Source organism: Anoplolepis gracilipes, chromosome 3 (genome assembly GCF_047496725.1).
Source record: "Anoplolepis gracilipes chromosome 3, ASM4749672v1, whole genome shotgun sequence".
In the NCBI taxonomy this organism is placed as follows: Eukaryota; Metazoa; Arthropoda; class Insecta; order Hymenoptera; family Formicidae; genus Anoplolepis; species Anoplolepis gracilipes.
The window spans coordinates 14,002,294-14,016,784 of NC_132972.1; the positions used below are offsets into that span (position 1 = coordinate 14,002,294).

Genomic DNA, 14,491 nt, shown 5'->3' on the forward strand with positions numbered 1-14,491 from the left:
ATAATAATAACTAAATGTTTTAGAACATAATGATATAAATAGTAAAACATAATTCTCAAATTAAGTATATAATATAAATATTTATACATCATATTTCTTTATCACAATCAAAACAATGTTTATTTCAACTTAATTTCCCATCGTTTAGAGATTAAAGATTTTATTTTGCGATTGTACTACTTTTCGCCCTTCTCCTATGTGATTATAAAACTATTAAGCTGTAGTGTATAAATGTCGGCGGGATCCGGTTTGTTTACCGATCCTGGACATTGACAAAGTATCAATGATCTATAAATTTGCCTAAAAATCGAGTGCTTTCGCGCGAGGAGGGGCTGCTATTATTATTACGCCGTAACGGTGTCCCATACCGCACACGTTCCCTTTGTACGAATATTAATGGCCATCGATACGTGTCACCGTCCGCATCGTTAAACACCTGCCTCATCTTGACGCGGGTAAGGTAGACTTTTCACGTCGATGCTGAACGTGGGAAAGTCTCGGGCACCGCGTTTTCTTCGGTTGCCCCTTTCGCTTGCGCGCGCGAGGAAGACCGCATAAATCTGCATATATGCATTCGCCGAAGTAAAAACTTTGACGCCCCGCGTGCAGACACAAAGGCTGTTTTTCCTTGGGGAACTTTTCGAGAAGCATCGTCGGGGTTAAGACGGGAAGGAGCCGACGACATCCGGCGGCTAGGTAACTTTGTTTAAATTTTATATCGGGGTCACAACACGACTATCGCGGTTTTACCGCATTTTTACGTTAGTTTCTTATTATTATCTCTATATATATATATATATATATACAAGTTATTCCATTTATATATTATTTCCATGTTATTCCATTTTATGTAAAATGTACTAGGTGATGAATTAAATAAAGTACGTCTTCAAACAAATTCGTTTGTCGTTGCGACACTGTTTCGGATTATTGTAGTTATCAACTCGTGATTATGAGTGTTGAGAAGAATGATGATTAGAATGTTAATATTTTCCAAATGTGCACTAAATGTGGGCCAAAGTATCGAACCTCATTTTCCAACGTGGAAGCTTCTTTTAGAAGAAAGAGAGATAAACAGAGAGAGCGAAAGGGGAGAGGGGGAGAGGGAGGAGAGAGAGAGAAAGAGAGAGAGAGAGAGAGAGAGACGAGCAACGAGGCAGAGGGAGGAGATTAAAGACGCCTACACCCACCTGTTGAGACGTTCTCATAATTAATTTCATTTCACACCGCCACGCGCTCGCCTTTCTCGGACAACGATGGAAAGAATGAAAGACTGGGATGGGAAGTAAGGACAGAGAAATTAAAAGAGTGCATATTCTTTCCGTGGAATTTCTCTTGAAGTAACGCGGTACATTAATTTCAAGAAGTTTTCTGTAATATTTAAATAAAATTATTGTACGTATAATAAATTGTTTAAAGAAATATAATTTCAAAATGAATAATCGTGTTATAAACTTTTACGTTTATAATATTTTTTATTGTAATGTGTGGAAAATATATTATTATTTAGTTAAGCATGAAATACTGTATCAAGGGAATATCTATATAATTTTAAAAAAATTTCCATATTTTGTTTAGCATAATTTTGTTATTTTACTAGTATTTAATTTGTCGCAAACAATTATGAAGAAAGAAACATCGTGAGATCGTATTAGCTTGACTAACATCAACTATACCGATAAAACCGATAGTTCTTCCAGAGTTTCTCCGCCACAAGAGCAGCGCTGTATCTCTTACATTTATACATGGTCTTTACCTTAAAAACGTATCCCAAACTTCGTACGGAAAGCTTTCAGATATTCTGGAATCGGTACCCCTCCGGTACGGCCGGCGCATAGTTCGGCAATGCAGAGGAAGGGGAGGTCGCATAGTAAAACTTTCCTTCGCATCCATTCGGTCGCGTTTTAATCTTTCGCCGGGTTCGGAAACCCGCGGGGCCGTCTGTTCCTTCGGGTAGTTCCATTTCAATTTCATCCACTCCCTACCTCACCCTTTCCCCCTCCCTCCTCTCAATTCACCCGCAGATCGTATTCTGGAGTCACCCGCCCTCCGGAACCTCGAAACTCTCGGAAGAAGCAAGGAGTTGGTATCTACATTATGCTGATACGAACCAACTACGTTTCATCCGCCTCCCGATGTGAGGCACCCTCTAGCCCCCACTTCCCCACCCTCCTCACCCTCTCCCTGAACTCTCTCCTCGCGTCCAACCCTTCTCGCCACACTTCGCCACCGTCTTCCCAGCGCCCGTGCGTTTCTCCCTCTTGACTTTTCATCCCTCGCATTCGCGTCGCGCTCCGTTCTCCTGTTCTTCCCTCTCACTTATGACGTCATGCATTGATGCAGGAGAGACGTGCGAGATAATGGAAGAGATTCTCACGGAGAGCGCGTCGTTGCGAGGAAACGAACACAGTTCGCCGCGGTAAATGTTCTCGGGATCCTCTGTTGCGAAGCAAGCGGGAGCTTTCTTTTTATGCAGAATATGTTTGCAGAATATTCTCTCTAGAGATGGATGGTTCATACAGAAGATTAATTTTTTTATATGTGGAAGATGCTGAATGAGCATAAAACCACGAGCGGCTATAGAAATTAACATCTCGAATGATAATAAAAGCATTTTTTATTTTTCAATAAAACACACGTGTTGTATCATAAAAATAATAAATATATACAATTATCCAAAGTATAAAACAGAGAATAAAACAACAATAATATACAAAATAACAAATTATCTCTGTAAAAAGTTTGCAGCAAAATATTTGCATATACGTTATAAATAATAATTGTTAGACATGAGAATATAACTGACAAGCAGTAGATGAATAATGATATTAACGAATGAATCAGGTTATGCATGAAAAATTCGTTTACCATTTATTTTTATATGTTTGAACTTAATATCAATGTTAACTCGAAAATAATTATCCTCACGTAATTATATTTTCTTGAATGATATATTATCAAGTAAATTGATTCATTCTACTTTCTTCAGACAATAGAGGAGAGTGATCATTATCTGACAATTTGAATTTTCTGAAATAAGATTGTTATTATATTTCGTTCTTCGCATTTTAACAAGCAAGTAAAATTTGAAAGCCTGAGAAGTAGAAATTTATATAAAATAAATATGCAACAACAGGTAGATATCTATTAATGCGATATTCTTATCATTAGATGTAAATATATATATCGTAATTTTATATATATAGCATAGTATAGCGATTTGTTCTCTTACATGTTTGATTTATATAACAAAAACCACACTAAGAAAGAAACTGAACGACGCGGAAAATTGATACAACGGAAGCCATTGCATGAGGGTACCATCCTTTTTCCACGAGAATTCACACAAAATATCGATTCGCCGTTTCGGCATGAAGCGCATAAATAAACGCGCGTTTTATTGCTTACGTTGCTTCTACCTCGCCTCTCGGCGACACGATTTCACAATTTATGCCACGCTCTTGTAACACGCGGATTTATTCGACAATGTAATTTACGCAAGCTCTTCTGTAAAACACAACATACGAGAACGAATCAGAGAGTAAACACGCATATATCTCTCTTTTCTATATTTTTATAAATAAAATACATGTGGCAGAATACTTATTTCGTTTTAAAAAATATTATTTGTTATAAAAATATTAAAAAATTTAATTTTTATATTAGCAATCGAAAAGATTTTTAGAAATAAAAAACTTATATTCTTATATTTTTTCTTCTTGTATATTATGATATATCAATCTCAAACTTAATAAACACTTAATTGCATATGTAATTTGTTTGACACAAATACTGTATAGCGAATCAAAATTTATAGTTTGCATATAAAAAAAATGTAACAATTTTTCTACGTGTCTTATCTAAATATAAATTAAAATATTAATTAAAATAAAATTTACTTTATTACATAAAATCACAAAAGATGTTTAATACAAAATTTTGATTTTCATGTTAATGGAAATTAATGTATGTATGATAGTTTGAATTAAAATAATTAAACTAATTCAAACGCAAAACTTCCTGTATCATTAAATGCAACAAAAATTGCGAAGTGTGGCCGTCAATGTTGCCCAGTAAACGTGAAAAAGAGGGATTCTTTCGATTTTCATGTTTCTCCACCCCCTCGTACGCTCCGCACGTCGGGAGAATTCACGCGATATCGATTCGCCGTGGCAGCATGGAGCATATAAATAAGAAGAGTTTTCCTGCGTGCACACGCGTCACTGCCCACGCCACGTCTTTGCAGCCCCTCCAGCCCATTTTTCCGGCGTTAACGTCACGAGAGGCAGGGTAGAGCGGGGGCTATACGCGGCCGAGCGTACGCGAGGGATGGCGTAGAGGGGTGAACGAGAGCGAACACGGCGAGTTTCGCGAAGAGAGAAGGGCCGATGCGAGAGAAAAAGAGAGAGAAAGAGACGAGCTAGAGGGATGGAGATTATCCTGCGGGAGTATCTTGCTGGTGGGGGAAAACCTACTGCCAACGAACGAAACATCTCCCTCAAAAAGCGCCCCCTTCCCCTCTTCATCTTCTATCCTCCGTGCACCATCGGCTTGGTCGGACCCCGTACATCCACCTCTCGTATCGATTCACTCGCGATCTTACCACGAACGGCGCGGATGTGCTCTTTTTTTCCGCAGAAAACGAGAAATTTTAGTAGTAGTCGTAGGTGAAGGCATCAATTAAATGTTGCTTTGATTTATCCAAAATCACTTGTCTTTGAGGTCGCGTTTGCAATGGTGAGTTAATAGCAAGAACGTAATTCATTAGAGATTCTCTTGGAGATAATCTCAGGGATCAGTAGAGAGACTCTTTTAAATCATGAAGAATATTTTGTGATGAGATAATAACTCAGAAATAAGAAAATGCAATAAACTTTAATAAACTGTTTAAACTGTTTAGAGTACTGAAATAATAAGAAATAAATATTTGAGAGATATATTATCGATTTTCTAAATAAATATCATTTTATATATTAAGTAGTTGAACTTGATAATATTTATTTTTAGTTACTTGTCGTATACTTTTATAATATTTAAAAAAATAGAATAAGAACTAATTGTTTGTAATACATACACACTCGCATATATCATTGCATCTTTGTTCGTATATGTACAAAAAAGTCAATAATAATAGTTTGCAAATAAGTTTTAGAGTAAATTTATAAATCGTTTTTAAACTCTACTTAAAAAAGTCCAGGCAATTGAAATAACCGTTAAGTAATTTTCACAGAATCTTCCTCGCTCTCTCCTTATCGTTTATTAGAAGTAATTACGGTTACCCTGTTGAATGTGGGTTTTATTCCTTCCCGCTTTGATAGCCTATCCTTTACTATTCTGATAGTTGCGTTACTTTGCACCTACAAAATGATGAATACAAAAGAGCAGATCTTAATATTTTGCATTGCAAGATATAATAACATTCCATTATTAAATTTTTATAGAAAAAAAACATTATTTTTATCGAAAAATAGAAAAAGAAATTCTTTTTCACAATTTATACTCCGAATATTTATATTTTTATTGATACTTACGTTATAATATTGATAATAACGTATTAATTGATAATATTATAGCAAATTATAATATTAATTTAGATTTATAAAAAGGCAAGTATATAAATGATAGTTTACACAAAATTAGCAGTCAGTACATCTTGCTAGTTATATTGTTGATAAAATAATCATCGACAATGAATGAGCCAAGTCGGAATGATTTTACGACCTAATCCAACGATCTGAGAAAAAGGAAACGGAAAGTGAAGGGAGGGGGAGTATTCGCGTGGCCGCGCAAAAGTTCGCCAGCAAAGGCATAATGTTCCCAATTAATCGGCAAACTCGAATTAAAACTTTGAGATTGCCGACAGTCACCAAATACGACTCTCGATTTCGTAACAATGCAAAGTTCGCCTCATTCGACGTACTCTATTCGCAAAAAGAGTTCAGAGTAGTCTCAAAGAAATTACCGACTGTTTCTTTCACGGTGGTAAGTCGTGTAGTGCCGGTGTTTGCAAGAGAGGAGAAAGAAGGTGATATCATCTATTTTTTTCTGCTCCGTAATTTGTTCCCAATTCAAAACTTTTCGTGTCATCAATTACATCGGTCGTTAGGATCGGAAAGATTTAATCGAGCGAGCTGCATATAGTGATTTTGTTGATTTACTCAAAATAAATAAATGTTATTATTATATATTATCTTAACATAAAAATTTTATTAATATAAACATATAATTTGTATTAATAAAAAAATTAGAGAATTAATCAATTTATATATGAGCATATTTTCAAAGCAACTTCACAAGTGGCAAAACTGATTTTTGATAAATCAATTATTTTGTGTACTTGTGTCGTTTGCTTAAAAAAAAAAAAAAAAAAAAAAAATAAGGAAACGTGATGTGAACAATATGACGTGTAACTATTATAATAGTTTCTCTTAAAGTGATTCGAGATGCAGCAAGACGAGGTGTTACGCTGCGTCGGTTTAATCCTAGCCAGCTGTGCTTAAAAAAAAAAGGTAAACGATTACCTTTTAGCGGCAAATCCGCGGTCCGAGTTTGTGTGTAATTTTCCGCAGGAAATTTACCGCGGTACATCATTACCTGCCGCAGTCCCTTCGTCGGTGTCTCCTCTATCACGTGGCGCGGGGCGCGAGGGGAATCGCGCGCGCCCGGCTTCTGCCTTTCTCTCCCCATTTTTTCCTCCCATTCCCCTACCACCCCCGCCGCCCCTTCCGCACCCTCTTCCTCCTCTCGAGAAGCGAAAGAACGTCGTTAGTTCGCGTACCGTTGCCGGTTCTTGCCATCCTCCATCCCTCTATAGACGACGCGAAAGCTAAAGGAGAAAGGGGTGGCTAACGGTGGGGGTTGGTTGCCGAGGGGTCGTCGTCGACCTTCTCTCTCTCTCTCTTTCTCTCTCTCTCTCTCTCTCTCTCTCTCTTTCTCCGTCCTCCCCCTCAACTCCTCCACACTCCGCACACCCTATTCGTTCTTCCGCCGCCGTTGCTTTCTCCCTTTCTCTCTCGTCCCCTCGCTGTCGCCTCTGCCCTCGCCGCTAATATATGAGTGGATGGGGAAGGGGATGAGGGGGCTGAAACGCAAGAGAGAGGGTGGGATTGTATGTTTGAGATAAACCACCCTCCCCGTCGCCGACGCGCTGCCACGTGTGCGCCGACCATTTTGCTGAAACATAATGTAACTCGGAACGATGTTAAAATATGGCGCGGCCTTGGAATTACACGCGCCCCTGCATGTATTAGAGACGCAGACCGCTCTCTTTTTTTACCTCTGCCTCTTCCCCTTCTTCTTGACTCCGCGTCTCCTCTTATTGGGAATGAATTCTGGCAGTTTCGGCAAGCGCGATTGAATACCACGAGCGTGACGGCTGAAATAAAAAAATGAAAAAAAAAGAAAGAAACTAAGTACGCGGTGGCAGTTCGCGACTTTTTTTTTCGCGCTCCGTTGCGCGACACGCGGTGGAATTCGTCGATGTTTCCGAGAGACGACTTTGTGTCATCGTAAAATAAACTATACACATTGAGATTCGTGTCTTAATGACAGGCCACAACAAAGCGAGCTATCGTACAGACAAAGGTTCCCCCCTCCCGTCTGTCATTCCTGCACGCTCTATCACATGTTATTCAATAAACAGAAAATGGATTATGAAAAGGCATTAATTTTTATATTTTGGAATTGTCGATACAATATATATATATAAATTATTTTGACTAAAGAATAGACAATATTATAAAATTGATAAAAAAATGAAAAGACGAGTACGATCAATTCTCGTATGACATAATATTAAAATATCATAAATTTGCATTACAGTTGAAACAAGCTTTGAAATTTGACTGACATTTACTTTACCTGATTTAAGTTATGATAAAAAGTATGCTTTATAACTTTATAATAAATAATTTAATATAACTTTAATTGTTAGAAATTATTAACAGAGTATATTTTTCGTCTCGGTATAATTTCTTACTTTTTAAAAATATTTTCTTAGCTTTGATTTTCCCTTACTCTGTCAAATATATAAAGTAACATACAGGTTCTTTTTCATATATCTCTAAAATTCAAATTATTTTTAAATTTATTCTACTAACATACACTCAAGAAATTGAGAGTTTAGCCTTTTATTTCAGGTAGCACCATCGCTGGAAAATGCCGCACGTTTACAATTGAATATTTATAACAGAGCGCGTTATATTCGTCATATCGAATCCCTTAGCCAAGAAACTCGTTGCGGGAAAACTCTATTATAACGTCGTCTTTATTTATGTGTTATTAAAACTTATGGTATAACTTCCGCTTCCTTTCTTAATCTGTGTCCACGAAGAGACTGTCACGACGTTTCGCGTTGTTCTGCGCACTACGCGAGAGAGTATCTTACGCTAAAAATTAATTTACATACGAATTTGCGTTGTCGCGTAAAAGAGTTCCTCGGAAAATTTGTAAAACAATGTGCAATTCAATTTGCTTATTCTAAAAAATATCTGTTTATATATTTTTCTTATATTTAGTATCTAATTAAAAGCAATGCATGAAAACAATGTAAATTGTGATAAATTTATATTGTTACACCTGACATCTTTTATATTATAAACAAATTTATCCCCTTTATTACATATACATTATATATATATATATATATATATATATATATATATATATATATATGTATGTATGTATGTATGTATGTGTGTATGTATATGTATGTATGTATAGTATATATAAATATTTATATATATAGTATTATTATATATATTTTTAAATTTATTGGAAAAATGTTTCACAGCATTTCACTCAATTTTTTAATAACAAACACAAGACGTCTAAATATTTCACATGTTACTTGACTTAATCTATTGCCTAATACAAGATAATCATATCGCATGGTGTCAAATTAATTAATCTTTCAATAATTTCACTAATGTTATATACGTTTTGCTTTGAATCTATGTCATAACACTTCGTTTACAACTCACACGTAGATTGATTATTTTCACATCTGTACATTCAAAAGGTCCATCCGTCACTGATGAATTTTTACCCGAGAAACATTTCGAGCAAAATGCAATTAAAAAAGTTTATGACGCGACGCAAGAGTTTTCTTTTTTTTCTCACACATCACCTTCACACCGGACTACGGCGAGAGATGCACGAAGCGGTCACTCGGTTTGCGAGCTACTGACCACTCGCAGTTGCATCCGCTGCACGAGATGCATTCACACACACACGCATCACACATCGGACCATCTCGTCGCACACCACACCAACGAGCACGCGAAGTTTCCCCACCGACGGGCCGAACGCATTTTCGCAATTGGATGTTCGAATCCGGTCGGCCCACCTTCGACCACATGCAAGTTTGCCCTCGAAACTTCTTCTCGATCGAACGTTACAAAAATTATAAGAATATACGATGCAGAAATACATGTAAAACATTATAAAAATGCAAACAACTTTAAGATTTTTGATAAAACCGATTCATTAAAAGTTGTCCTATCATATTGATGTTAGGAAAAGATTATGTCGTTTGAAAGTGTTGCTTTTAAGATAAACAATAGGTCGGTTCTCTCTACACATGATTAATTGCTGCTTTACTTTTATCGCATACTTGCAATCATGCTGCGACAACTTGCGATAATTTTAACTTAGTTCTTTACAAAACAAGTACTTTGTGACTTGGTCTCTACTTGTACTTTTATAACTTCCTGTCACGATGCCTTTATATATGATGTTTCAAAAGACGTCTCGCCCACGATTATCACTCTTTCATGTACGAAGCTTTGATCAATTCGTTAAATTTAAAAAATTTTAAAAGAACTTGTATGAAAATGATAACAGTGATAATAGATATAGAACAGTCTACATTATTCACCTAATACTGTCAAGTCATGTAATACTATGTAAGGGTACAATGTGTAAAACTGTCATAATTGAAGTTATAAACTATTTACTGCGCAAAGATGGAAAGAAATAAAAAATTTGTGCTACTCGGTTAGGTAGTATTTCTCCTCTAGCTTTGTATATTCGCGATGTACCGATGATACAGACGGAAGCTTGCTACCTCTCGCGCCACGTGTTTTTTTTTTTTTTCAACCGAAACGTACAGTAGTTCCGTAACGACTAGTGGACCTCTCTCACCCTTTGCCTTGTTCTCCGAATAAATTCTCTCTCTCTCTCTCTCTCTCTCTCTCTCTCTTTCTCTCGTCCCACCTTCCGCTCCATGAATCTCTTAAGGCTCGAACAAAGGACCCAAATAAATACAAATAGCGCTTTCGAACAATGCCACCGATGCAGGCCTTCGCCTATGGCGTTGTCTATGCGGCCCTCTTCTCTCATTCCTTCTCTCGTCTCGTTCGCTGTTGACGTTTGTGCAATTGTATCGAGAGAAACAGAGAAAGAGCGAAATTTTTCGGGGACGACCTATGTGCAAAACGGAGTATCGGGCACGATGGGTCTCCGCGCCATAATTGGTTTTGCCACGGCGAATCGGCCTGGCATTATGTCGCCGCGCGCATTAGCATACTCGCTTGAAGATCTCTTTCGTCACGCGCATAATCGCATAGGTATGCCGTTCGGAAGGGACGATAGCGCTGCTACTACTTCAACCTTCGCGAGAAAAGTCGGATATCGCCGAGATTTTCTAATTGATATCAAACTGTTGAATATGCTGAACAGAGCTCACTTCATTTTTTGCGACAAGTAAAAATAATAATAATAAAGAAGAACTGCTGTTATAAAAGTCAAAACTCAATTATAAATTATTTATATCAAATGAAATGTGTAAAGTATATAAAAAGATTGTTTAAAAAGTTTCAAGCATTTCTAAACTTAAAGCTTAAAAGCACTTTTAACAATTGTACTTATTCGTTAATTTAGACGTGATTTTCAAATAATTTAATAAAAAATGCGAATATATGTGTTGCGCGCGCGCGCACGTGTGTGTATATATGTGTGGCTTTATTTTATATTAATTTATTTTACAAAAAAATTATCAAACAAATTTAATCGCACTTTTGTTTTTTTCCCGCGAGATGTTTTTTTTATTCTCTTATGCAGATCAGATACGGGTATGGGATTACAGTTCCAGGGACGGCTGCACTTTTGCCAGTCAGGGCTGGTTTTGAATAATTCCCTTAGAACCCACTGACACGGTGTCACCTGGATGAATGAAATGCGAACGACCGTGAGAGAGAAGAGAAAATTGCGAATTATAAAGAGTCTGCGCGTTAAAAAACACTATTTACGTTCGCAAAGCTATAATTCGGATGATAACAATATTAATAAAACCTTCTGATTAATTTATTCTATTATTCAGTTATCACTGTTTCAAAATTTTAACAATTTAACAACTAAATTTTTCAATCTGTAAGATAAGTAATCATGATTGTACAATGCTATCAACTAAAACTGCATAATATACGACTTTTTTGTATATTCTTGTATTTTATTTCTCGACCTCATAAATGTGCTATTTCATATAAACTCTCGGTACTTTATAAGTAATATGAATAATATTCTAAATAATTTTAATTTTACTGCAGGATATGTCATCTTCTATGTGCTGTTATATTTTATTTATAACAAATTCATTTAATAATTACTGTGTAACTCTAAGGGAATTTTTCGTGGTTAAATAAATTCACTTATTTATCTATATTCTCTTAAAAAAATATATATATATATATGTTGTGTTTCTCAATCAAACAAGTATAATATATTCACTTATAATTCACTTATTTACCTATATTCTCTTAAAAAAAATATATATATGTTGTGTTTCTCAATCAAACAAGTATAATATAATAGAAATTCGTATCTCTTGAAGAAACTCATTTCTTAAAGTAGCACATTTATAAAAGGTCACACTTAGCGCCTTTACACCGTATCTTTTCTTCGTAGGATCCACCATCTGAGATGATCATATGTCTGCGAGCAAAAGTACAAGATGCAAGAGTAAATAAGTGAAGGTGTTACGTTACGTGACGAAAAGTCTTGTTGTAAAATTTCCGGGCGGGACGGAAGGTTGCACTCGGTTTTTAATTCGAGGTCAATGGCGCTCGAGGGAGACTTAAAACTCGGGCTAACGACGGGTCTGTTGACCCCCAAGATTTTTTGCCTTGGCCGTAGGATGAAATCGGACCACCCTGTCATTAGCATACAAAAGTCTCGGCTGCGGGCCGAGCGAGGCCGAGCGGCCCGCACGGCGCGGCGGTTAACGACAATCATTACTTGGGAGGTTAGTGACTCGTAAACTCTCTCTTTCTCCTCTCTTCTTGTGGTTATCCCTTAACGTTCGCCCCTTAGTCGCGCGACCACACTTCCGCATTTGCCGTCCTCGTTTAATGTTTATTCCCGCGTTACCGTTCGTCATCAGGCAAAAACTGAAAGCTGCCTAAATACGAAACGTCTGAAATCTTTACGATATTTTTGATGTGTTTATTATTATATTTAAAAAAAAAAATTATGTAAACTATAGTCCTAGTAGTATTTTAGCGTTTGTGTAATTTAAAATCTCTATGATCAAAATATTTATAAGTCTTCTTCCAGAGTATGTACATAAGCAATTAATTCTATAATATTATTCTAATTGTAAGATATATTGCATAAAGTCACGAGATCTATACATTTGACCGTAAAATGAGATACTAATAAAATTTTCCCCAATTTGTAGACACACAAAGTGAATTTTACGATGACTTATGATAAAAAATAATAAAGTAAATAACGAAGAACGAGTATTAATTCAGAGGTTATTCAAATTCTTTATTACTTAATATTTTTAAATTAATATCTTGATATATATTTATATTATTTTCAAAAGATTATTATAAAGAAATTAGATAATAAAATAACCATAAAAAATAAAATATTGTGTTATTATAATATTATATTGTATTTCTCATTATTATTTTGTGCAAAACTACATTAGTGTCATACAAATTTAATAATTTTTTTACATCTTTATATATTTTTCTTTGAAAATTATCAAGAATATTTTCAAGATTCAATGCAGATGTTATCGTTTTTGTCACTATTAAGAAAATTATAAACATATACAAAAAAATAACAATTATAATATATATGCTTCTAATAATATTCATTAATATTAAAATCGTTTAATAAAGATCCAGACCGAAAGGCTGTACGGGTGCTCGTCTTCCGCTTCCGTCAACCATTTGAAACTGACATACGCAAAAAAAAAAAAAAAAACACATTCCGAATTCGTTGTGCCACGTCCACAATAGACAGGTCTTGCGAGAGCCGTCTCGCCAGGAAACGTCATCGTCGTGGGAGAAGGAAGACGTTGAGGTTTTTTTGGAGGTACTCCCGCGTTTTTGTCTTCGTCGGCAGTTGAAAGGGTTGCGCGGAAACGTCGGAGAGGAAGGCAGGGACGAGAGGGAGAGCGAGAGATGCAAAGTAAGAGAGGAGGGACCGAGACGAGACGGAAGCTGTTGAGACGTGTGGGAAACTGGCCCAAGGTATGCAAATCCGAGACTGGTGGTACGAGAGGGTAGGGGGTACTTTCGTTGCAAAAAAAGAAGCGACAACCTTCGCATGTCGGTATTGTATTCGCGTTCCACCAGTGGACCAGTGGCACCGATCCTATGTAAATCGCCGACGTGCGATCAAAGACTCGCCACGTCCCTTCTTCATGTCTGCCTTACGATCTTCAGATCTCCGAGAGATTCACGCGACGCGTTTCGAATAATACGAGCCGTCTGAAATGTCGTAACTACTACGAGGGATGAATGTGCGATCGCGCGAGAATGACGTAAGAGGAAAAAAATATGATAAAGGGAAACAGTTATGCTTGTCCGACTTTTAGAAATAAGATATTTATAATATACTCATGCAATAGTATATTTTTATAGTATATTTTGTTTATATTTCAAGTCACTTTATTAAAACTTCTCCTTTTCATACATTTTTTCTTAAATTATAACTTTTCTTTGTATTAAATTTAGTATTGTATATTAAAATTTTTCTATTCGTCAAGATTTTTCACTTTTCTATTTGAATAGAGTATACGACAATATTTACCTTTTTTATTTATAATTGTTAATCGACACAATATTACGATTCTTATATGTAGATTGTTATACGCTTAATTTAAATGTATAAAATATCCGTGTATATTGGTATGAATATAATTTTGTTAGATAAATTATAATTTTAAGATAATAATATATGATTCAAGATAATAGATACATTCCTTTAAGACTTACTGTTGTTCCTTGTTTTGTTGATAAATCAGTTTAACATCTATTTCCGGTCCCAGTCGTTCGCGAAGTTGATCGAGAACGTCAACTTGAATTTGATCGACGTTTTCGAGAGGAGTATAATCATCCTCACTAGATCTGTAAGAAAAGAAATATTGTCAAGTTATTTAAGGATATAACTGAGAGAAACAGCTATGCTTGTTCCACTTTTAGAAATAAGATTTACGATATCTACTCATCTAATAATAAGCCGTTATTACACAAAT

The 14,491-nt window shown here is 35.9% G+C and overlaps 1 protein-coding gene across 2 annotated transcripts in view; it reads right to left on the bottom strand.

Annotated features, from left to right (window-relative positions):
- Positions 1–14,491, bottom strand: part of Mesr6 (misexpression suppressor of ras 6) — a 227,755-nt gene that overhangs the window by 11,875 nt on the left and 201,389 nt on the right. The window contains exons 6-7 of one of the 2 annotated variants that reach the window (XM_072888815.1): positions 14,232–14,363; positions 11,841–11,931 (exon numbers count right to left, since the gene is read on the bottom strand). In XM_072888815.1, the coding sequence (XP_072744916.1) occupies positions 11,856–11,931; positions 14,232–14,363 (208 nt within the window). In that variant the 3' untranslated portion in view covers positions 11,841–11,855. Of the gene's footprint in view, positions 1–11,840; positions 11,932–14,231; positions 14,364–14,491 lie in introns of those variants that run through there. The other variant, XM_072888814.1, reaches the window with a different exon arrangement.